Here is a 26,792-nt window from a genome sequence, read left to right on the forward strand (position 1 = left end):
TCTTTCTGGCATGGATGTTGTATTAATATTAAACGGATATCTTATCCATTCATTATTTTTTTTTAAATTGGGGAATTTCACAAAAGTTGAAAATCCCAACAGGCTGTTGACATCACTAATTATTAACTGTTAGCTCTGCAAAAAATAGCCAATAGAAAAATACGCAACCGTAAATTTTCATGACTAGCTTTGTTTTTAAATAAAATTTTTCGAAATTTTCGTTGGTTGCAAGATATTTTGCATAAGAACTCGTACCCCCGCTAAACTATTTCCGTACCCCTGGGGGTACGCGTACCTAACTTTGGGAAACACTGCTCTAACCTAAAGATGCATGCCTGTTTAACGTGTTTCTAAAATTTGCTCTAATAGTAATCTGCTCAATGATCTTCTTTAGCCGAAAGTTCTCTATATTCATCGTGAGTTTTACTTCTATTATTATTGATTCCATCAATAGAAAAAAATCACGCAATCCTTCCAATTCTCCGGATTTGTAAAATCTGATTGTTTTACCTTATTATCGAAAAACCAATCTCTCCTCTAAATTGCTAAGATTTTGAATAAATACTAGTTGAAAGTCGATTGTTCCCATGTAAGCAAACTAAATTGCTATAAACCTTATGGTTGATATTAATAGCTAGGATATTATCATTTTTTTAAAAGTATCTATACGATTTAATTCCGACTTAAAGATCTAGAAACATACTTCCAAACGTTTGTCCATCGCTGGAATTTATGCTACAAAATTGGAATTCTTATCATAGAAATGAGTTTTCTTCTGCTAAAATCATTCAACACTGTTCTGCGAGGACTAACCTTAATTTCTGAGTATCATTCCACATTTTAAAAATTTCTCACAATTTAATTTTGAAGAAGTATTTAGAAGTTTATTCGAATTTAATTTCAACACAATGCACATTGGGGTTCGCACGAATCTCCCTCACGCCTTTCTCCCCCCCCCCTTTTTTTTAAATAATCTTATTTAAGATTCTTTTCCTGCTAGTTAAACTATTTTTTTGCAACGTATTTGTCTCGTTACTTTTCTACTGTCATTTTGTGTTTAGGCACTGAGGCAACAGTCCAATTTTATAGAATCGAATGATCCATTTTTGTATCTTCATTTGTGCTTTATTCGCGTCGTTTTGCTTTGTGAATATTGTACTTGGTATTTTGCATTGCTCATTATGTTATATATGTTAGTTCCTTATTTACAAAACTTATTATTATTGCATTTCAGTTATCGTTACATACATTATCACATTTCCTTATTCTTCCACTTATTATTCCTAATTTAAATATTTTACTAATATTCATTTACTACCCCGTTATTTTAGAAATTTGGATTGTCTCCTGCGTCCTGTTTCATTTTTTTAAGTACGTTCTTATTACTATTATAATTACATAATTATCATGACTTAGTTTCATTTCTTTTTTCATAGCGATGCATAAATGATACTTACTCTACGATTTGGAAATATTTGAAAGTCCTTCACAAAAATATCACGGATTGCTTCCGGTTCAGCTACTATCATGCATGGTTTCGTCAACTCATAGTATCTGCAAAATAAAAAATTATAAAAATAAACATACTTTTTAAAAAAAAAAAATCTCAAATTTTAAAAAATTTTATAATATAAAATTTATTTAAGAAATACTGATGAAAAAGTGCTAGAGAGTTTATGTTTGAGTGCAGTGAAAAGTTTATCGTTTTAACTAATATTGAAACCTGGAAAAGTTTAATAGCAATAATATACTTACTATTAATAAATATTTTTTCATAATCGGGATTTTATAATTCATCTTTATTCTGACAATAAAATGTTTAAGGCCTAAGATATAATATGTAGGGAAAATAGACGCAACCTTAGATTTAAAAGTAAACTATCTGAAGACTTTGATGATAAGATTCCCTAAAAAGAGAAAAATCGGGGGTTATGAATTCCCAACAATTAGAAGCATTGCAGATTGTTTATTAAAAGACATAATTTCAAATTAATGAATTTTGGAAGAAGCGCCTTATCATTTACTTAAATACATGTATCTTCCCAAGAACGCAAAAGTAAATGTATCCTTGCTCTTCGGTCTTTGATGCAATATATAATTCTGAAGTATTACATTTTTAAAAGATTATAAAGAATTTTAGTTTGTTTTTTATTTCAATAAAATATTCATACATACCCATATATTCTGCCTATCTTTTGATATCTTTCAAGATCCAAGTCTTCTAAATTCTACAAAAAATAAAACAAAAGCATGCATAATTCCCATAAAAAAATACGTGAGATTACTAATGCATAAAATTAATATCATACAGGAAAAGCTTAAATTTTGAACAAACAATTGGATTTTGAAGAAACGTTTATTGGCAAGATTTCGGTGTACTACACGGAAATATGCAGTAACTCTTCTGGTACACATTATAAGTGATCAATATACTCATTTCTATTACAATGTACTAATTTTAATGTACTACAATTACATTTACAATGTAATAATTACATTCGCACATTCTAATAGTGATCTAGTTAGTCCATACGCTCAATATCCAGTTTCTAACAATGTCCGCAGCAGCAGCAATGATGCTTTCTTTCAGTGTTGTTGTAGGTAGGCTGCTAGGTACAGTGCATAAAATAAAATAAAAAAACAGTCCACCCGGAATAACTTTTGATTTAATGATCGGATCTTCACCTTCTCGGATTTAATCTTAAGGACGGGATCAAAAAATTTTACTTTTTAAATTCGATTTATCAGAAACTATTCAACCGATTTTGGTCAAATTTTTTATTTTGACATGCAAAATTACATTTCTTAAAACGATGTAAAAAATTTTGTACCTTGCATTTCAACATTTTTTTACAATTATTTAATTAAATAAAATAAAATAAAATATTTACTAAACGTTACTTTTTTTAATACAATTGCCTTTGGAAAAAGAAATTATATAATTGTGTGCAAAATTTCTCTTAAATTCGCTTAAAAAGTTCTCGAGACACTGTGAAATATGCGTAAAAATAACATTAGGGGATTCAAATTTTGAACAGATCTCCTGATCAAAAATATTTCGATCCTATTTCCAGATTTTCCTATTCCCAGATTACTACTACTCTCTGTATTTTGGGGGTCAGAAATCCGAATCCATGGGGAAAAAAAGCTATTCATATTCCGAGAAAGAACGTTTTTCTCTGGTTTTGTTAATGAGAAGCAAAGCATATGGGGTAACTTCCTGCCTGGGATGCCTCGCTTTGCCGCATTTTCGGGTGTGTACTTAACACGCATAATTTTATTTTACACAAGCAATATTTTTCTCACTTCTGTATTCTCTGATCTAGCAATCTAGGGGATCGTAGCCACAAAGGAACTCCAAGTACGCTAGGGTTCTCCATTTAGCAATACAGTAGTTCCCTGTCGAGAAAGGTGTAAACTCAATTACCGTTTAGGAAGTGTTCCCAGTGACCAGTGGCAGAACATTGGTAGTACTGTGGACTTTGAGGAGAACTCCTCCTGCTGCGAGAGCACGTTTCTGATGTGGGTGCCATGGCGTACTAATATTTGAGAGAGGCGGATCGACTGCAGGAAAAAATTTGATGCACCAGTCGTGGTTACCGGGAAGAAATTGTTACTCCAAGAAAACTCCTCCATTTTGATCTGACCAAGTAAAGTCTATGGCGGGCTTGTCACACTTTGAATTGGTTATTCTTATTTCAGAATCGGAATTATCAGTTCCAAAAAAAAAAAAGTACTATTAATTTAAATTTTTTCAGTTCGCGATAATGTGTGTAGGCTTATGTGGGTGCAATGGAGGAACGAAGGTGCCGACTTTTTTATTCTCGCCAATTTATGCCAAGATAAAGACAAAACTATTAACCCACGACCTCTATTCCTAATGACTTAGTACCCTCAGTACGGTACCCTTAGTGCGACACGAGACTGAAGTACGGAGTTTTCCCGAAAACCGCTCAATATGTAACAGAAATTTGATGAGTGTACGCATCACTGTAAATGATGCGTACCGTGAATCACTAGTAAATATATAGTCCTTTGAAATCAGATTTAGGCTAAACCTGAACTGTTAAAGCATTATTTTACTTTATTTTGCAGTTTTTATTAATAGGAAAAATGTTACAAGAAAATGGGCTTTTAGTACAGTTAGGGATAGATAAAAATAATAAAAAATATTATGTTGTTATATTTTTTATTATTATTACCGCATAAGATCTATAAAAAGATTTTCTGCAAGCCTCAATTCTCCTTAGACCTCAATAACTTGTACGAATGTAAACAATGAAAATTAGAGCAAAAAAATTTCAATAATTAATCAAGAACAATTTACATCTATATATATATATTTCTCTTACACGGTGACAAAAAAAAAGCCTCATTACAACTCCCCGAATGGCAACACTAGAAAATCGACCAATGATTTCCGCTAAAAATGTCACATGCCAAAAACTGGCTCAACATAAAGCTCTTTTAAAAACGGAAACTGAAATAACATTAAGCTAGGCAGAAGTGAGTAGTCTTTGTCGATAGATCTCTATTTTAGTATTTTGTCGAAAGCGCTTTTTTTCACGAATTTATGTATTGTGAATTTATTTGACGATCTTTGATTTATATCACGAATTTATTTGTCTTATTGTTATTAGTTATTCATTGAAAAATGAGTCTCAGTCGTGCTGTTACGCTTTAAGATTTTATACTATAGCGCATTTCTAATAGGTTTAACGAATTACATGTCATTTTTTTTAATTCAAATTTATTTTAATGACTTAGTATTTACTAAACAGATGTAATTTTTTTTGTAAAAAAAAGCTGTTGTATGGATTTGAATGATTGTTTTGAATTCTTAGAATTTTGTGTATTTGCAATGTACCTAAGTTAGTAGCGAGCGATCTTGGTTTGCTTTGCAAACCATATAAGACTGCGTAGCAATTTTCGGGGGTTGGCAAGCGTTAGCGAGCAGGGGGCGCAGCCCACTAGTATACATCATTTGTTTGATCAATTAAAAGTTCGGCTTTCCAAGATAGGTAGGGAAATATATTTCCTTAAATATAGTTTTATTTTTATGAGGTTACAATTTCAAAAGCCGAGCAAACCAAAATTGTTAAATTAGTTCTTTGCAAATAACAAATATTTAAGTGCACGGTTTTGCTCTTGTTAAATATTTGTATCTAGTCCGGGATATTCTGGTTGGCAGGGCGCTGGTCTCACGTTCGTGAGAACGGGAGTTCAAATCCAGTCAGCAGAAGACTCTCCGTGTAGTAAATGGTGACTGGTGCACGTTAAATCTATTGAGTCGCAAGGTCCTCGCATGAAAAATTATACCTCTGGGGGTACTGAATTGGAGATGAATCGCTCTCTGGTTCAGGTCAAAATTACGGGAATGAATAGATCCACCCTATATACGGGTGTGACGTATGGGTGTACCAAAAGTTGAAATTCTTGGCCATAGATGGCACCACTGGAAAACAAGAGCATTCGCACCTCTTGCCTTAATGGCCTACGACAACAGCAACAAATATTTTTATGTAAAATTTACGTTGGAGGGTTTTATGATTAACCTGTGTCAGAAAAATATTGTTTTGTAGGTAAGTTTAAGGATATGAGAAATGATAATACAAAATTCCAAGTCTCGTGTTTAAAGGTTTCCTTTTTAAAAATTATCTTCTATGTTTAATATCAACCATTATTCGAAGTCTGTTTTTTTTTTAAACTATGAAAATCACTTACCTTTTTTAGGTTGTACCACAGGGATCCAAAGAATGGGACTGGTTTTATAAAAGGTACATTTCTTTCCTCCCAAAAGGTATGATTCTTGGTAATATATCTGTGAATCAATTTTAGAATTAATTATGTTCAGAGACAAGCATTGGTTGATCTTAACGTTGTTTTTCGAAGCTCTGTCGCCAAGGAAAATATAAAAAATCACATTTTAAGTGCCTAACACTCGAAAAAATGCTATGATTTTAAACTAAGTATTTCATCTTGCCGTGAAGAATTATCTGGGCTGAACAACGGATAAATAACTTAAATATTTTAGAAATTATTAAACTTTTTTAAAAATCGCCAATTTTTGGCGGCATTTTTCCACCTAGATGAAAATTATCAAAATCACTGCCTGATTACCAGTTTTTGCTCAGTTTTTTTATGACCCCAGATGATGCAGCATTGGAGGAAATTTTTTAAATATTAAAAAATTAGACCACAAATGCTTTTCAATTCCACAAAACTGTTCAATTCCTCCATATTGACGCTTTGCACCGATTTCTGAATAAGCATAGACAGCGATGGCCTTAAATAGGCTAAACTTAAGTCATGAGTAGCATTTGCAAATTCACAACAGTTATGAAAATAGCATATTATTCACACAAAAGACAAAGAATAATTTCATATTATGACAGAGCCTTCGAAAAACTGCCTTAAAACCGAATAATCCACATAGATACCAAATTGTACTGTAGTATGGAAGAAAAAAAATTTCTGGTGTTAGGAACAGTTATATTTTAACTTTTAAATCGTTACTTAAAAAGTTAAATCCTAAATTACTTTAATTTCTATCGATCATACATATGTATATGATATTTATATTTTAACGTTTAAATCTTAATTTAAAAAGTTGTGTCTTCAATTATTTTATTTTCTACAACTCAAACATACGTATATTATAACGTTTTTCATAATAACAAATTAGTGCAGACTATATTTAAGATACGAAAGCTGTCAAAAACTTACTTTCTCTGAATAAACATACCGTTTTTTCGGCGGATTCAGATTTTTGACCTCCAAAATGTAGGGGGTAGCCGCGATCGGTCAGGAAATCCGTCTTAAGTTAGGTCCCCTTAATAATAACTTTACTTTTTGGATATTTCAACTTATCTCAAAAAATTTTTAAGCAAATTAAAAGTTTTTGCACACAAATATAAAATTCATTTTTCCAAAGATAATTTCAAGCAAAAAATGACCTTTATTAAATATTTATTATTGTATTTATTATTAGTAAAAAAAATTTGTAAAGAATACAACTTTTACATCATTTTAAAGAATATAATTTTACAAGGCAAAATACAAAATTTGAGCAAAAGCAGTCGAATAGTTCCTGTGAAATCGAATTTTAAATATCTGACTTTCTTGAAATTCAATTTCTCAAGAACTATTCGACCGATTTCTCTCAAATTTTGCAGTTAGCTTTTTAAAATTATATTCTTTAAAATGATGCAAAAAATTGTCTACCTTACAATTCAAAAACTTTTCGACCATTATTAAATTAAATAATAGAAAAAATTAAATATTTAATAAAGGTTATTTTTTTCCTGCAATCATTATTGGATTAATAAATTTTATAATTGTGTCCAAATTTTTTTCAATTCTACTGAAAAGTTTTCGAGCTATAACGAAATACGCAAAAACTAAAGTTAACATTAAGGGGTCAAAACTTCGGAGCGCTTTTCTGACCAAACTTTTGGAACCATATTTTCCTGATTGTGGCTACATCTTATAGGTCAAAAATCTGAAACAGTCGAAAAAAGGGTATGCTTATTCAGAGATGTGCCTGATTTCGTATCTTAAAATATCGTCTGCGCTAATTAATTAGCATATTTGAGGTCATCCTCTTCAAACATTAAGAATGAGTCCTAGAACACGAAGATCCGATCAGTAGATCAAAAGTTATTCAGGGCGGTCCGTTTTTTATTTTGCGCAATGTATACAGTAATCTTATTTTTTCCTTAACGTTAGTAAGTTGTATACCATAACATAAAGATCTCATTGGTTTTACATTATATCTAACATTAGCACGACTTTTAAATTGCTTAAAAAATAAGTCAGAAACTTTTCATTTTTGAGGAAAAATACTTTTGTTAATGATGTATTTAGAGCTGTATTTTACTTATTTTGATCTTATCCAATTTATTGATGTACTTCTTAAGCTTATTGGACATAGAAACATAATATATAGATCATAAGAAAGTAACTCACCTATAAATATAGAATATCAGACTGCCTAGTACAGTGGTATAAACATAATAATTGAGTAAAAAATCCCAAATATTCATCTTGACATGAGAATTTTTTTTTCTTTTATCCTCTGCAGTGAACGAATGTTTTAGGTAAATCGAAACAATCTGAACAGCTAACTCTGGCAAAATAAAATCTAATCAGAGAGACGAGTCAATTGTCTGAATATAAAAAGTAGTAGTTTAATCTAGTCTCGATCTCGCTTTTATAAAGATGACCCTGAACAATCCTTATCTACATAATGTCAAAAGGAATATTTCGAATCAAAAATTGCGTCAAGAGCTAATCCAGGATCTCTTTTTTCATTATTTTTTTTTGGTTCTATTTGCGGTGAGCATTTAGTTAACACTTTCATGGCGGCATAAGCGCGCCTTTGTCTCGCTTTTTTCTGCGCTAAACGCAAATTTCTTTCCAAGTTGTTTATTTAATGTTTGTAACTTTAGAAAATAATAAATCGATTGCAATCCGTTACAATTCTCACTTTGTGTTTGCAGGTATAAAAATAATAAAATAATAATCTATACTAAATGTGCTAAATAATTCGCTTAAAGCGCTACTATATATTGAAAAACTTTGTGTGGAGGACGAATTATCTCGTCTCTAACACACAGTGAATATATCTGGAAGACGTCCTTCGCGATGAAAGAGTTAAAATTTGTAGATTAATAATTCATTTAAAAATCTATCAACTGATTAATTACTTTTTACAAACGCTATATCACTTGAAGGTTACATCTTGATGATAGATATTCTTTTTAAAAATTGTGATAACCATATTTTAAATACGTATTATAATGTTATATCTAGAATTCTATTTTGTACGATGCGTATTAGCACCAATAGTACCGTTTTTGACAGCGGTTAATATCGAATACGATAATAGTCGTGGGTATTATCAATTGATATAACATCACGATTATTGTCGACAGTAAGAATGGTGAGTAAAAATGCGCAATGATATCAGTACATTATGTATTAAAATGAAATGAAGTATTAGATTAGAATAAACAAGTACTTATAACTTCAAATCTTTGTGCTTAGCATACATAACTGAGAGCAGATTTAAACAGAACTTCTATTAATTGATCATCATAATAGTAACAGACGGGTAAGGGATTTAATGGTCTATAGTTCGTTCACCAGGAGTTGGCACTTGGATCCGCCTTCATCACGTGGTATCGAAAGATGATACTATTTCGCTATTTTTGCGAGAAGGTTGTGAACAATCCTAAACAAGGTTGATATTTGGCGATCGTATGACTAAAATATTTATTTCACAATCTTAATGTGCATTTTTTTAACATTAAATATTTCATAAATTTGATGATATTTCCTTCTTTTGAGGGAAGAGTTTGTCCTTTTTGAGACGTTTTGCAACAATATATTTAATTAGCTAGGGTAACGAAAGGTATAATAGCTGATGATAAAGCGAAGTAAGTGACTGAAAAAGAATACACTGTTTGCGTTTGGAGCACATTAAGGGTTGTCTCAATTTCAAGTGCGGAGACGTTTTTTCCTCTTACTCCCACAGGGAAATGAACTCCTCGTCCGAGGAGGTGGAGCCAAGTGCCAACACCTGGTGAACGAACTATAGTAAATTTAATAAGTGATTTTGTGGTACAAGTTATGATTCAGTCAGAGATTTTGTGATCGTGTTTGATGAAACAAGTTGTATTTGTTTTTACCGATTCCTATTTATATCTTCTTACATTTTTACAGGAGTAATGCATTCCTGCATTACTCCTACATTTGTAAGTTAAAAAATATATAGCGATATAAGATGTTAAAACTAGTAAACTTCATTCTAAGTGAAATTAAAACTTTTAGCCTATTTCTGTATCCAACTATCTCATGAAACATTTGTGATCCTCTTTAAAAAAATTTCTCGGTTGCGACCACCCTGACTACAACTGTTTTATTTTTATCTTATTTTATCACCGACGTTGAACGGCCGACCCGATTTTTGAGTATACTACTACTAAGCCTGAGCGCACTACTACGTAGCCTTGTAATTTTGAACCCGACCCAGAAGACAAGTGCAGTCCTAGATCAAGTATTGGGAGAAATTTGCTTCGTCGAGGACTTTTTGGTGGAACTAATCCGCATTTAGAGTGGAAAACCACGAAAGGTCCCATGGTCAGCCTGACGGCTAGGGGACTCTAACCCTTGATTGGTCTACCACTGAGGATTTTTTTCGTCAGCACTATGGTCGTTTTCGGAATTCGTATGGACAAGCCATCGCTGTGATTCACCTAATTGGAACCAGGTTCACCTCATTGGAAACCAGATTCATTTCATTGGAAGGCGAACGCTCTATCCCTTGAGCCACCACGGTTATCCAATAGTTCTTGATAAAACTAACCCGCATTTGCGTTCATAGAGAGGAAAACCTCCCACGTTTAGCCCGATGGCAAGAAAACTTTAATCCAAGGTCCCCTTACCACTGAGTATATTTTACGTCAGAAATATGATCGGTGCAAGCCGATGCGTATGGACCTGGAATTTAACTCCATTCACCTCATTTGCAAGCGAGCGTTCTATCCCATGAGCCACCAGGTCTCAAATGTTTTATTTTATTTTATTTTATTACTGCCGCTTAACAGCTGATCCAATTTTTGGGTTCACGATCACCAGTGTCCAAGTGCGTAGCTTTGTAATTTTGAACCCAATCCAGACGACAAGGGAAGTCCAAGATCAAATATTAGGCAAAATTTTGCCATTAAGGAGAGCTTTTGTGTTACACGGAGAGGAAAACCACGAAAACTTCCCACGATTAGTCTGATCACATACGGACTCTAACTCGTGTTCCGTCTATCACCGAGGATATTTTACGTCATTAATGCTGTCGGTGCAAGCCGAGTGCGGAATTCGTATCGACCAGCCACAGCTGGGATTCGAACAGAAGACTGCTCATTGGGAGGCGAGCGTTCTATCTCCTGAGTCACCCAAATGTTTTATTTAAAATAAATGTCAATAGTCAAATCATGTTATTACCACTATTTACTTTTTTCTAAAGAAGAAAATGACCTGTGTTTAAATATAAATGCTGAGCATTAACGAATAATAGTTAATGCTCAGAGTTATAACAACAGCGCTCATGTTATAACGATTTTTATGTAATCATCATGAGCAAAAAGGTAATGTAATAAAATGTCTTTTATGTACATTTTTTTCAAGTTTTTAAGAGCACATATCAGTTTATATATTTTTTAATTGTATTAAAAGAAAAATTAGGTCTTATGAAGGAAGACTTTTTCTTTTGAAAATTAACTTTTACAATTGTGAGTAGTAAGTTTTTGCTTTGTTTAAACATGCACAATATTTAGCATATGTAAATTACCTTGAAAAGTGCTATGATGAAAAATGAATGAGAGTGCCTCAAAATGCCTCTTTAATAGCTTTCAATTCAGATCAATGATAAAAAAATTTGGAATCGCGATACAATTGTGATTTCTTAATTTAATCATGGTATATCAGGTATGTTTTGTCTAAATAAAATCTAATAATGAAATAATTATGTTACTGGTTATCATCTTCTTCAAATGCATTAAGTACGAGGGCTCTACAGCGTTTAAAACTAATATTTGGATTAATCTTTTCAGTACTAGTTTCAGCAAATAAATCCTGTATTGCTCTCATTTTATTTTATAATTCAAGCAAGCCTCAATTTAATCGCATGCTTAATAAATTCTAGCATTTGTCTAAAATTATAAATTAAATACCATAAAATTTTACTTATATATATATATGCAATTTAAATAATTTATTTTTTAAATTGACATTGTGACGAAAGAACGGTGTTGTTGTTTTTTACTTCTAATAACATTAATTTTACAAAAATTAATATTTTATTTTCTAAAGAATGATGCATTCGAGAAACAAAACCTGTAGTTTGAAGTGAATTTACGAGATTTTGTAGATTAAATTAGTCTTCCAATTTTCCTCTCTTCAAGCAACATTTGAAAATTAAACTAAATTCCTTTTTGTGTTAGATTTCTCGAACTCAATAGTTATAACAGATTCAAATCTTTAAAGCTGAGCAATCAAATAAGAGAAATGAATTTATAAGTCATTGCTGATGTATTCCGATTCTCATTTCCTCAGGCAGTGTTTGAAAATTAAACTAAGTTCCTTTCTGCGTTAAATTTCACGAACTTAATCGTTTTAATGTATTTAAATTTCTAATTTTCTTTTCTCGTTTAACAGAACAGTGTAAATAATCGTTATGTGTGTACCATAAGAAAACTTGGCGGAAATCACTGTTATTTATTTGAGTTCTTTTTTCTTTTTAAATCTGTATGGGTAAACAGCTAAAAAAAGACATGTCGGATTTTTCGGATCTGGTTCCTTGAACACTGGTGGCCATTCAACGTCGTAATTTTATGTTCTTGACGTTATGTTTGATATTGGCATTCGATTCAGTTTTCATTCTCAAGCACTAGTTATGTTGGGTGCCTTTAGGTTGGAGCAGCAGAAACGCATCGGCATAATATATCCAAAAAATCAATCTTTATAAATCTTCTAAACTTGCAGAAACTTTTACGAAACGAAACTTGCAGAGAAATAAGTAATTAAATTTCTGTCGCAGAACATCAGAGACGATATAAATACAAATAACAAGTTTAAACACAAAAATTGTTTATTTAACGAAATCTTATTCAAAATGAATTATAAAATAAGGAACTAAAATAGCATTACAAATGTAATTGATAATATGTACGTCTTCCTTCTTATACTCAAGCACATAAATCACGCACACGCATAAAAATGTTTGTAATAACACAAATTTGTGCTTGATGAATTTGTACTTCTATGAACATTTTAAAGGACAATTATCTCTCTTTACAAATCGAAGGGTTATTTCCTTAGGCCGAAGAAAGCCCAGTCCACCCCTGTCATGTTCTAAGGGTATCTGAAAAGAAACAATTATTAGTTGTGCTAAGACATACAGAATGATCAATGCTTTTAAATGGTACTTTTCGAAGCCCCATCAAAAATGAGGTTAAAACTTATCACATTTTATTTGTTTTACAATCGTCGTTGGATAATCGTCCCAATTTTGGAGTTAACGACTACTAATGTTTAACTCTGTGTATAGTTTGTCTACGGTAAGAACTCCCCCCCCCAAAGTCTGCTATGGAAACAAGAATAGCTCATTTCAGGGAGGGTAGATTCTCTTCACTCTAGGGCTAACACAATAGACCGAAGAAAAAGATTTTTCGCCGACCCGAACCAAAAACTGCCCAAAACAATGACCCTATTCCCCTACTTGAAATAGTTATACCTCGTTACTATAGTCACCGCCCCGGGTCCAGATCAATGGCTGGGGGAGTTCTTACTTTCGACAAACTATACCACCAATGTTAAGCACAGTGTTTATTAATTTATTTATGATTTATTGAAAGCAGAATTATGAAATAAGTAACGGCTGCAACACTCAAAAAATACTTAACTCAATCAGAGATGTGCAATTGGCAAAAAAAGAGGTAGCAAAAATATAGGTATGACTATTATAACATTTATTATTCACTATTATAATTACTATTCACTATTATAATTACTATTATATATTTATTCTTTTTGCTTTCAGTTTAATTTTAACATGCATAAAGTATTGTTACCTCTAAATATACTAGTATAACTTTCATATTAAAATAAGCAGTGGTTCTTGATAAAATATTCCGAAGTATTGTTAACCCACCCACAAATAATTCAATAACGAAATAGTTTGACCATCACTTTTTCTTAAACCTTGACCTGCTGACAGCAATGCTGCAACAGTTTTAGCTGAGGAAATAAATTTCATAATTCTTTGGGTTATCAGCTGGCAGTAAAGTTTCTAAATGTAGATTTGAAAATGATTTTTTAATTGAATGAGATGAAATGATTGAAAAGAACTTTACTACCAGATTTTCCCACTATGCTGGTAATCCTAGCAATGAGTAGCCAACCTGAATAGCTTGTTCTATTGAGCGGGTCTTCAACGTTCTAGGACTCACTCTTAAAAGTTAAAAAAAGGTGGTTCAAATATCCTAATTAATTAGTACCATTTTTAATACCATTAAAAAAAATAATAATAATAAAATAAAAAATAAAAAACAGAATAGTCACTACCGGTAAAAATTTAAAAACTGGTAGAAAAAGATTGAATTAACGAATTGATTTGATATCTTATCACTTCAGTTTCTTAGGATTATTTATTTAATTTAAAATACATCTGGGTTAGAGTGTAACTATACAATTAATTTTTTTTATTGAAAAATTTGAGTAAAAATTTTTTTCACACAAAATTTATGAAAAAAATTTTTTCACACAAAATTTATGAAAAAATTTTTTTCACACAAAATTTATGAAATATTTTTTTTTCGTTAAGCAATACCTGTGTTTCCGAACAAGTTTGAACCTGGAAAGTACTAAAGACATTGGCAAGGCAAATTTTGGACTCCAAAAGGGCAAATCGCATTCCAATACAGTTCCTAGGTCCTGCACCAAAAGGTAGATAGGTATACGGAACAATTTTTCCTTTATTTTCTGGGTTGAACCTGAAAAAATGTGTTGATGAAACATTAAATACTAGCAAAAGAAGATAACAGGAGCAACAACTGTTGTTTGACTTCATTGGAAGTACTATATTAAAGCAGTAGTTCTAAAATGGTGTTCCGCGGAACCTCAGGGTTCTAAAAAGGTTCCGCGAGTTAGTTCTTTTTATAACCAGTGATGAATTTTAAAACCTATAATTCATAATTTATTAAATCTTACGGTTGCCTTTATGAAATTATTTTAAGTAAAACGCCAATGAAATAAAAATGGCATTTTTTAAAGAAAAATATAATACTTATAAAAACAATATATAGAACATATTATTAAAAAAAAATAAGTATTTATAGAATATTCCATTAGTATTTCCTAAATATACTAACATTTCAACGTTATAAAATATTATTAACCATTTTTAAATTTGTTAACCATTTTTAGTGTTTATAGCAGTTATTTTAATTTTTCGAAGTAAACCATAATTCGACTTAATTTAATCATTTTTAGCTTACATATAGTATATGCACCGGAAACAAATTCTGCACAAGGGCTGAAAATTTAACCGTCAGACATAAAACCTCATTTACGGTCATTAATGATAAAACTATGAAAAATCTTCTTAACCCTAATTAAATATTTTACATATACTCTTTGATACGTTATTACCTTAGATTTTATTTATAAAATTGGTATTTCGAAGAATGAAATTTGAATATTTAAGGATGAAATTGGAAAACACTATATTACAGTATTAAAGTGATTTTAAGTGCTTAAAAGTACATAATGTTGAAAAATAAAGTCGTGTTTTAACCTTTATTTCCTCATAGTTTTTCCCATTATTGTGAGAATCGAAAAGCATTGGAAATATAATGACTACGTGAAATGTGTGTGATATACAATTTAAAAAAGTATCGTAATTAAATAATTTCAAAAATTATATATTTTTCAAACTACGTGCAATTTTTTATTTATGTATTTTATTTCTTTGCATATATTGATTAGCGAAAAACATAAAAAGTAAAATTACATTTAACCCTTTGACGCAGGCGGACACTGATGTCCCTTTTGTATACTTTTTCTCTGACTCTCAAATTGCATGCCAGAATTATTTTGATATATATATATATATATATATATATATATATATATATATATATATATATATATATATATATATATATACAAAAATTAATACTTTTGTATTAATAAAAGCATTAAAACTTCATTACGTAAAGGATAAGAGTAGAAATTCTATTTTGGGACTTCAAGGCTAAAAACATGCCAATGAATAATAATTATATTTATACTTCAAAAGAGAAGTTATTTTAAGATCTTTCACTTCCATAGAAGGAAAGATTAAACGATTTGCTATGAGTAATAAATAAATTTGATGAGGCTTAAGAATACAGAAAAAGCATATGACTGGACCTCTTCACAACTTTTTATCATCCTATAAAATAGGGGAGCAAATTTTTGGTGTGTGCTTTTTGTTGTTTATCATGCTAAAATAAAATCCGTCAGCTTAGACGGGATATGTGTTCCCCCTCTCCCGCTTTGGAGAGGGGTTAAACTGCTATTTCACCATAGCAACTTAATAAAAGAAGATTATGCACAATCTGGACTCTTTAATCATGCTTCTTTCACCTAATTAACTAAAAAATATCGGTGTGGATACACCGCATATTATATATATATATATATATATATATATATATATATATATATATATATATATATATATATATATATATATATATATATATATATATATATATATATATATATATATATATATATATATATATATATATATATATATATACAATCATAAAAAGAAACAGTTTAATAGTTACGAAAAAGTATGCTTAATTACCGGAATTATATTTGTACTAAAACATAAGATCCACACAAAAAAGTAGTTTGAAAAAACATTTTTTTCATTCATATTCAAAAATTTATCAATAATTGTTTTTGTAAATTAAAGTATTTCAATAAAGAATAACTGTTTCTCTTAGATCTAAATAAGAGCAAATTTAAAAATTATTGTTTGAAAGTGTTTGGAAGATTTTACGTTTAAAGCAGAAAAAGGCACCGATGTTTCATATTGTATTTCATAACTATAAACTATTAAAATGCTAAACATAATATTTTCAAAACACTTATTTTGGCTAAAATTATAAAATGAAATACTTTGAAATACTTTTTTACTTACCATATTGAAAAATTTTGACATTTTTTCCAAATTGCGTCAATTCTAATATTTTGAACGTCAAAAAACTAAATCCGTCAAAAAAGGGGTAAGCTAATTCAGTGAAAGTACGTTTTTGTGTCTGATTTAGTTAGTTAAATATATCATTTGCACAAATACGTTACCTTATTTAATATCAACCCTTTCTTTGAAGTTTTGTACTTTTAATATTTTTATGGTTATTTGAAATTTTTACAGAGTAGAATGAAGCTGAAGTTATTGAGACAATGCGATGCTCAAGTTAATAGTTGATATAATTTAAAGCTCAATTTATTCACTGAGATATTATGATCTCAAGCTATTAACAAACATAACTCAAAGATCAAGGTACTGACTATTATAATTTGAATCTCAAGTTATTGTCTGAGATAATATTATACTTAAATTAGTGGCTAAGATAGCACGATGTCTAGATTTATGACTGAATGATTCAAAGCTCAAGTTATTGACTAAGATAATATGATACTATAGTTATTGACTGATATCGTTTGAAACTCAGTTATTGCTTGAGAAAATAAAACATAATAGACAAAATATTGACTAAGATAGTTCGATGTCTAAGTTTTTAGCTAAATAATTTCTTATCTCTACTGCATTATAATTCTCTTTTATTATTAAACTTTCATTATTATTTACTCACATTTTGTTTCATAATTACTATTATCGTTCAATAACTATATATATATATATATATATATATATATATATATATATATATATATATATATATATATATATATATATATATATATATATATATATATATATATATATATATATATATATATATATATATATATATATATATATATATATATATATATATACTCTTTCTCACACTTTAAAATTCACGTCCTGTCTTTTAATCTATATTTAGTTCAAGTATGCATCAATTAACGTTTTAGCGATTACCCCTTTAACTGACTCGTGGGAAAAACTTTTTCCCTGAACCTATTTAACAGACCAATTATAATGACTAAAATTTTCTTTATTTCCCAAAACGAAACACTTAACCGTTTTACTGTGAAAGATTTTGCTTGACTTTAATTGAGGAGCACAACGATTTTATGTCACTTGAATGCTAGCTCTTTAGGAATATGTATCAAATAATATTTACGCATAGCCTGGTGCCTGAAAACTTTTTATTTCCACCTCTGATAAGTCGGCAGGTTTTGAACCTGTGAAGAAAACCCCCAAGGGATTTCAAATCTTACATATTTCAAAAATTTCTTTATGATCGTTTAAATATTGTTCAAGTAATAGAATAAATAATATCATCATCAAAATAATTAACTGCAAATGAAACACTTTATGTTTAGTGAGTGTATATATATATATATATATATATATATATATATATATATATATATATATATATATATATATATATATATATATATATATATATATATATATATATATATAAATTACCTTTCAGGATCAAATTTTTCAGGATCAGGAAAAAATTCTGGATCCCTGTGTATAGCATATATTGGAGTGGACACTGTCGTCCCCTTAGGAATAGTGATTCCTGTACCTTTTAATGTGTAATTATCTACAACAGACATTCTTTCCATCCTAAATAAAAACAGTATTTTTGTCAGTAAAATGTAGAAAATTGGGTGAGTCAATGGCTTGAATAGTTATGGTTTTAATTCTTCAATAATTTCGGTTTCAGTGGGTAAATAATTTAAATATAAATGCTTGAATTAATTACATCCTAATGCTTCCATTAACTGCATACTAATTCTTGAATTAATTGCTATTTGGATTTCGCTGCTTGGTCATTTAGAGTTTAGTGCTTGAGTTAATAGCAGCTTAATTTTCAACATCTCCTGTATGACTAATTTTGGTTTCAAAGCTTTATAAATTTAAATCTAAATGCTTGAATAATTAAGATCTCGATTCTAGAGCAATTTAGATATCAATGCTTTGAATAATTTAGATTTTAGTGATTGAAATAATTGCATCCTTATGCTTGATTTAGTTGCATACTAATGCTCAAATTAATAGCATCTCACTATTTAAATAGTTTGATTTCAATGCTTGATTAATTAAATTTTAGTGCTTGAAAAAATAACCGCTTAATTTCAAGATCTGATGTTTGACTTACTCAGGTTTCAGTGCTCAATTAATTTAAATCTAAGTACTTGAGTAAGTAAGATTTCAATGTTTGAATAATTACGATCTCGATTTTAAAATAATTTAAATCTCAAGGCTTGAATAATTTAGATTTCAGTGCTTGAAATAATTGCATACTAATGTTTGAATTAATTGCATCTCCCTATTTAAACATTTAAGATTTCAAAGCTGGATTATTTATATTTTCGTGCTTTAGTTAATAACAGCTTGCAACATCTGAGGTTTGACTAGTGCATGTTTCAATGCTTTATTAATTTAAATCTAAATGCTTGAGTAATTATGATCTTAATGCTTGTAATTATCTCGGTTTTAAAATAATTTAGATCTCATTACTTAAATAATTTAGACTTCACTAAGCAAACAATTTAAGTATCTCAGTTCTTAGTAAATTACGTTTATTATTTAATTTCGAATTTTTAAAAAACAAAAACAAAATATATGTTTCTAAAGTTGTCTCTTAATTCTAGTAAAAAAAAGTTCTTGGAAAAAATTTGCGGAAATCATAAACTTTTTATTTACTTATTTTATATCTAATCGGATGACTTGACACTATAAAAACTATACCAACCAAGGACTTTTTTTGTATTTTGAAATCAAGAGGCCTAGATGGTTATTCCTAACAAAATTATCCATTTCTGTTTTTTAAAAAAAATACAGTTAAAAAATTTATATTATCTTGTGCTTTGAGAAACCTGACTTCAATTATAAGATGATTCTCAAAACACTTCTAAAGTTACTGCAAAAGTACTGAAACTCACTCATTGAAATCAGAAAATAAGCCTCGTTATTTAAAATAGCCTCGTTTATTCGGTATGTAAACTGTTTACATACAATTTACATTTCATGAAATACAAATTACTGATTTGAAAATATTAACTTGCGACCTTTATTGTTTAGGTTCGAATAATTAGGTACTAATTTTCATAATAATTTCAAAATATAACGTTGGTATTTATGAAACACCCTGTTCATATTTTTCAATTCATTTGTTATAAAAATGAAACACAAATACTTAATTCGTACCTTATAACAGGTGGATGAAGTCTAAGAGCTTCGGACATGACATTGTCTAAATACTTCATATTTTGAATTGCTTCGTAAGTTAATTTGCCCTGTAAAATTAAATTCTCCGTTATTCTAAAATTAAGTAGCATTTGAATTTAGTAGAGATCAACATCATTCTTTTTTTCATATAAAGTAAAAAAGTTAAAAGAAAAAATAATAATATTGAGAATAAATTAATCTAAATAGTATCTACTAACCACAATTAAAAACTGATAATCATAATTTCTTCTTCATAAATTATTTAACAATTTTAATGGTTTCAAGTTGGCCCTTAGAACCATTAAAATTGCTTAATAGATGAATTATTAGATCAAAAGTTATTAAGCAGTTTTTATTTTGCCCTCTTTGCTTGTTTATTACTTATGAAAGGGCGTCAATTTTTGAATAAATGAATTTCGTTGGACCGAGAAAATCGGAAGAGTGCAAAAAGCTAAATTGTACTTTGTTATTGCAGAATAACATTACGAACCAGCAAAGTCCGTTACAACGGTAATACCTCATAGCAGATGAAATTGTCGTTACGAAAAATTTGCTGTCATAAGTAATTATATGTATTTAATGTTAAAATAGCAATATAATAGACGTTATAGTGAGTAAGAACTTTTGGTGTTATTAATTATACTGAATATAGATTTCAATAGTAGGCGGTCAAGATCACCAAAAAAAAACAATCTTTAAATTTGGGTTGCAGGACTCCTAAAATAGCAGACACTTTTGTAAGAAGGAAGATAACATTGGCACCAACACAAGTTCATTTAAGATCTTTAAAATGAAATAAGGTAGAAATGATGATCATTTATCACATTTTCGTATTGATACCAGAAATACAAAAATGTATTTCGCTTCGTAATTTTTTCGTATAATATTGCTCACTCAAACAGCAGAAAAAAATACTTCACAAAGAAAAAAATGTGTCTCAATAGCCGAAATTTTGCAAATTCGAACTCATTATAAACATATAACCTTTCATATTCATATTTGAGCAGCGACGGCTCAAGGGATAGAGCATTGGTCTTTCAATGAGGTGAACCAGGTTCGCATCCCAACGATAGCTGGTCTATAGGAATCCGCATCCGGCTTGCACCGACCACAGTGCTGACGTGAAAGATCCTCAGTGGTAGACGGATCATGGGCTAAAGTCCCTTTTCCATCAGGCTAACAATGGGAGGTTTTCGTGGTTTCCTCTCTATGTAATGTAAATGTGGGTTAGTTCCATCAAAAACTCCTGCAAGAAGGCAAGTTTCTTCCACTACTTGATCCAGGAGCTCCGTTGTCTTCTGGATTGGGTTCAAAATGACAAGGTTGCTGGGTTGAATATGAGTAGTCGCCAACCCAAAAATTGGGTCGACTGTTCAACGACGGATATCAATAAAAATATTAATATTTATGGGGAAGTAGAAGTTTATCGTATTATATTGGTAGGATAGACTCATTACATCGTACTTTTTCTTGAATTTTTAAAGCTCAGAGTTTGGAGAAATTCTGGTGTTGTGTTTAAGTACAGTACTTACATTAGTTTCCCTTAGCACTTCCTTAATTTCCTCGAAGAGTTTTTCTTGAATATCTTGATTCAGAGCTAAATTATACGTTGTGTATCCAAGCAGCAATGTTGTGGTCTGATATCCAGCAATAAAGAATAGGACACACTGAGCTACAAGCTCATCCATCGTCAGGCCTAAAAGAATTTTTTTTGTGTAAACATTTATTTGGAACATGAAATAATATTTTAGAATTATTCAGAAATTCGACTACTTCGAGGTTATTATTCCATAATGGACAATCATTAAATAATAAAAACAAAATAGCTGTCTACTAAAGCTTGTTTCAATAGTAATATCGTAAATGAAGCACTCCTTTTCCTTAAAACTATCGGTGTTGACCATCAATTTCCTTCTAATGTTGACTTCATTTCCAGAGAGTTGATTACTCAATGCAACAAACTCTCCAATTCGTAAAATCTGATTATTTTACCTTATTACCCGAAAAACAATCCCCCATTTTCTAAGATTTAAAATTAAATTTAAAATTGTTTTCTCCTCTGTAAAGAAACTAAACCTGACCCACCTTAAAGAACCTATGACTGGGATTGTTATCAACTTTTCTGTTATTGTGGTTTTTGCGTTATTAGACAAACGAAACGAAACATTAACTGTCGACTTAAAGGACATGAAAGATATGTCCAAAATCATGGTATTAAACGATCTTTAATCACTCTAAATAGTTGGAATTCTAATCAAAGAGTTTTCTTCTGTTAAAATCCTTCAACAATGCTTTTCATTTACCAAATTTGATTTTTGGGAACCATCCCATATTTTGAAAAACGTAAATAATTTAGTTACTGATCTTGCTAGCGTTCCATATTCTTTTATTTCCTTGTTAAGGCTTATTCCTCTTCTCTTATTGGTTGAACCACTTCGCATGTGTTTGTCTGATTACTTTTCTACTCTCATTTTGTAGTTGGACACTGAGAAAGATTCTTGTTTATAGATTCAAAATTATAGTATGACCATTCATGAACCTTAATTTGTGCTTTATTTATGTTGCTTTTGCTTTATTCATACTTAGCACAAAGTATATTCTGTAATTATTAAACAGTCTGACTTACAGATCCAAATGAGGCCAGGGTATAGCTAGTTTGTTCATTAAAAAGAACATAATATTGTCTAGACTGATGAAGAAAATTTCACATTAATTAATAAGTAAAATCATATTCAGTACCAATTCAGCTAAATGAATAATTTAATATAACAATTTAATAACACGTATTTTTACAATAAAGGTTTTTTTTTAAAAAAATACTATTTCTCAGAAACTATTCAATATCTTTCTTTTTATGAACAATTTTTAGGTTTTAATATTAAACATTTATCCATTACATTTGGGCAAGCCAAGCTTGTAAGCCAATGGCTTTGGGAATTAAACCTTTAATTTGAAAAGAGAGCAGAGCAAAGGCAAAAGTGCATCTCTATTTTGTTGTTTCTAATGCCACTTGCCAATATAAGCAAGCTTGCTTGGTGAACCCAAGTAAATTTAAAGGAAGATGAAGCGTTTCTTGTTATTCAGTGGCGCCATCTATGGCCAAGAATACGACTTCAGCCACACACACCTCACGACGCGATAATAGGGCGGATCTATTCATATTTCCATTCATTCATCCACAGATCGTAATTATGACCTGAACCAGAGAACTCTCTATTTGCATTTCAGAATCCCCAGAGGTATACATTTTTTATGGGAACATGGAGCACTTTGTGGCTCGACAGAATTAACGTGCACCAGTCATTATTTATTATACGGCTGGCTAGGATCGAACCCACCACCTCTTGGATAATGGGCCCGACGCCCTACCAACCAGGCTACCCTGGCACTTCTAGCTCAATAATTTCTCCTATAAGGAACATGTGTAAAAAGTTTCTAGACTTCTGTAAATGGTTGGAGCAACGAGAATAAATAAGCTCCTCAGTTTATACACAGAAAAAAATATATTTTGTGGTTTAATACTTCCAATGGTCGCGTTTTAATTTATTTGATGTTAAAAATGAAATAATAAAAGTTGATATAAGAAGAAAAAAGAACTCACTTTTATTTGACACATTTTTGAAAAATGCGCGGTCAGTAGATTCTGAACCATAATTTTGAGTCATATCTTCTGAACTGTTTTCTTTTAAATCTTCTTTTGGAATCTCATTTGCACACTCCAGCAATAATTGCAGAAAATCATTTCTTGCCTGGTAGATAAAAAAATATAGATAAAATCGTCAGATTAAGAAAAATTATCTTTATATAGTAAGAAATATTTTATATATTTTATGTAGTGAGAAATACAATTATATAATAATAAAATTGTATAATATAATTATAAAATTATATTATATAATTATATAACAGACGCCCGGTGGCTTAAGTAGCGCTTCGCGCTCCCGTGCCACAGGTCCTGAATTCGATCCTCCGGCGGAAAGGTTGCCTCAGCCTTTCATCCCTTCAGTGGGTCGATAAATGAGTACCAAGCATGCTTGAGAACTAAACACTGGGGATTCCGCGTTCGGCTGACCACCTAACAGGAAAGTCTGCTCCTGCACCCCAGAGCCTAAGGTCCAGAAAACTGAGATGGGCATAGTAGGCCTTCGCCCTCTATGGGCTGTCGAGCCACTGAGTGTAGTTTAATTATATAACAAGAAATATACCCAATTCACAATTCTTGATGGTCCATCAAAAAGTTTTGATGAACCATCATTTTATTTTTGCTTCAGTGCTATTCATGATGGCCTAACATCATTTGATAATCACCATCATCCAACGTTTACCATTATGCATTAGTGGTATTTGATATGCCAAGGAAACTTCCATCATTCAATGATGAAAAATGCTACTTTAATACTATGATGGTTAACCATCAAGAGAAGATTGATTCTCATACACCAATAAAATCCGTGATGGTCCATGATGGTTCCAACTATACATTTCCATGATGTTTTAATGGATATACCATCAAAACAAGTTGCTATTCTTATGCTGGATCATGAAAAATTTGTCCGAATTTCTACATTAAGGATGATGGTTACTTATGATAGTGACCATCTAAAATATAATGGTCAATGATGGAATTATTGATGGTTATTATCAAGATTATGTAGGTCCATCAATGGAAAACCATCAAACATTTTGACTTTGGTATAATAATAAAAGTAAGGCTGCGGTGATTTGGTTCTATAAATTAAGAGTTTTTCAAAATGAGTGCATCGTAGTAAATCTCACTATCCCATACTCCCAATTTTTATTCCTTACTTTCTATCACGTTTAAATGACAACTTGCAATAAAAATCTTGATGTTTATTACGGTATTCCCGTGACAGTCCTTAAAAAGATCGGATAAGTGAAACTTGCCTTGTTTTATTGTACTGTTATTTATTTATTTTTTTATTATTATTTTTATTTCGCAATTTCATTTTAAAAATTGATATCACCCGTTTGAGTGGTAAATAGTATAATCTCTCAACATTAATTATTTTCTATGATATGCTGAAATCTTATAAACTGGTAAGTGTGTATGACTATTTTTTTCATGATGTACCCGTCATAATACGCTGCTTATTTGTAAATAAGCAATAAGTTTCATCTCGATGACGAACATAGTCTAATCCTATTGTCGAAGGAAAATTGTCGTAAGATTTGATTTTATATCGTTGTATGAAGATGAAAGATGAAAAGATTCTTGTATAGCTATAAAGTAAAAATTACCTGTCCTGTCTGCTTCCTTTGCTTGATTATTTCGAGAATTGTGTTGTTGAAAAATTGCAATGAGTCTTGTGGAAAGAGTTCGACGCCTAGTTTCCTCATGAGGGAGGGAACAGCAACTGAAATATTAAAGTAATATTTACTTCCAGATGGTATTCATATCAATATATTATCATCGTTGGTCAGAATCAGAGTCAAAGCAGATCAATATATTTTATTTAAATAAATAGATTATATTTTTTAATTGGAATCCGAATCAGTGTGGATCAATAGACATCGTTCGTATCAATATATTATCATCGTTGGTCTGAATCAGAGTCAAATCAGATCAACAGATTTCTTTTAAATAAATAGATTATAATTTTTAATTAGAATCCGAATCAGTATGGATCAATAGATATCGTTCGAAACTACAGATTAAAATCGTAGTCGAGAATTAGTAAATCTAATAAAATTATTTCATTCGAATCGATATATTATAATCCTCGATTAGAATAAGTGAACTTTAATCACTGGTTTAAAACTGAATTGTATTGAATAGTTTTCAGAGAATGGACTTACAAAAAAGTATTGACCTGAACCCAGGATCCTGATCGAATATTCTTTTCACATGTCTGACAAATGGATTGTTGGGATCGTTGCGAGAATCAATCTTTGTAGAAAAGGCAGAACTTGCAATAACGTCCACTGTAAACGAGCTATACATTCTGCAAAAGATTTAACACAATATTTTATTTTGAAATTGCACCATGAAATTTCATTTTTAACATTTCAAGCATATCAATGCACACCCTGGCGTGAAATGTCCACTCACCAGATCGCCATTTGCGTCCGAATATTTAGTGCTACCCAGTAAGTAAGAGTTGAGTTTGACTCTTTCCAATTTGTAATTTTTTGAAATGAATGATGTTTTTCAATCAAGTAGTATTGAGTCGTGGTGGCTCAGGGGATAGAGCGTTCACCTTCCAATGAGGTGGCCCGGGTTCGAATCCCAGCGATGACGAACCACGCCCAGCTCGCACCGACCTCAGTGCTGACGTAAAATATCCTCCGTAGTAGACGGAACATGAGTCAGAGTCCCCATGCCATCGGACTAACCGTGGGAGGTTTCCGTGGTTTCCCTCTTCATTAACACAAATGCGGGTTGGTTCTATCAAAAAATCCTCCATAAAAACAAAATTTCTCCCAATACTTGATCCTGTAGTTCCTTTGTCTTCTGAATTGAGCTCAAAATTACAAGGTTAAGGAGTTGAACATAAGTAGTTGTTAACCCAAAAATGGGTCGGCTGTTCGACAACGGTTATAAAATCAAATCAAGTAGTATCGGAACCATATTTTCTAAACTGCGTTAATTTTCTATATTTCTAAGAACTTAAGAATTAAGAAGGTTGACATTAAGGGTTAAGAACTTAAATTTATTAAAAAAGGTATGTTTGTTTGGAAAAAATAAGATTTCATGCCTGATTTCCTAACTTAACTATTTATTATCTACACTAATTAATTTAAAGTAAAGCCCTGGAGCTATTAATATTGAGTCCTATGACTTTATCTTATTTTGTTC

The 26,792-nt window shown here is 30.6% G+C and overlaps 2 protein-coding genes across 5 annotated transcripts in view; both read right to left on the reverse strand.

Annotated features, from left to right (window-relative positions):
* LOC107448092 (cytochrome P450 3A18) overlaps positions 1 to 8,216 on the reverse strand; it is a 29,995-nt gene extending 21,779 nt beyond the window's left edge. The window contains exons 1-4 of one of the 3 annotated variants that reach the window (XM_043046500.3): positions 7,969 to 8,216; positions 5,725 to 5,821; positions 2,176 to 2,228; positions 1,458 to 1,554 (exon numbers count right to left, since the gene is read on the reverse strand). In XM_043046500.3, the coding sequence (XP_042902434.2) occupies positions 1,458 to 1,554; positions 2,176 to 2,228; positions 5,725 to 5,821; positions 7,969 to 8,045 (324 nt within the window). In that variant the 5' untranslated portion in view covers positions 8,046 to 8,216. Of the gene's footprint in view, positions 1 to 1,457; positions 1,555 to 2,175; positions 2,231 to 5,724; positions 5,822 to 7,968 lie in introns of those variants that run through there. The other 2 variants (XM_087153443.1, XM_087153442.1) reach the window with 2 other exon arrangements.
* Positions 8,217 to 12,628: 4,412 nt separating this feature from the next.
* The window catches only part of LOC107448085 (cytochrome P450 3A11), a 30,114-nt gene continuing 15,950 nt past the window's right edge, over positions 12,629 to 26,792 (reverse strand). For both annotated transcript variants that reach the window (XM_071184312.2, XM_043046499.3), the window contains 8 exons: positions 25,793 to 25,938; positions 25,235 to 25,350; positions 23,577 to 23,724; positions 21,508 to 21,671; positions 19,955 to 20,043; positions 18,221 to 18,367; positions 14,387 to 14,549; positions 12,629 to 12,919 (listed from right to left, as the gene is read on the reverse strand). In XM_071184312.2, coding sequence (XP_071040413.2) covers positions 12,818 to 12,919; positions 14,387 to 14,549; positions 18,221 to 18,367; positions 19,955 to 20,043; positions 21,508 to 21,671; positions 23,577 to 23,724; positions 25,235 to 25,350; positions 25,793 to 25,938 — 1,075 coding nt within the window. In that variant the 3' untranslated portion in view covers positions 12,629 to 12,817. The remainder of the gene's footprint in view (positions 12,920 to 14,386; positions 14,550 to 18,220; positions 18,368 to 19,954; positions 20,044 to 21,507; positions 21,672 to 23,576; positions 23,725 to 25,234; positions 25,351 to 25,792; positions 25,939 to 26,792) is intronic.

This window comes from Parasteatoda tepidariorum, chromosome 10 (genome assembly GCF_982258835.1).
Source record: "Parasteatoda tepidariorum strain Cologne lab strain chromosome 10, Ptep-v5.0, whole genome shotgun sequence".
NCBI lineage: Eukaryota > Metazoa > Arthropoda > Arachnida > Araneae > Theridiidae > Parasteatoda > Parasteatoda tepidariorum.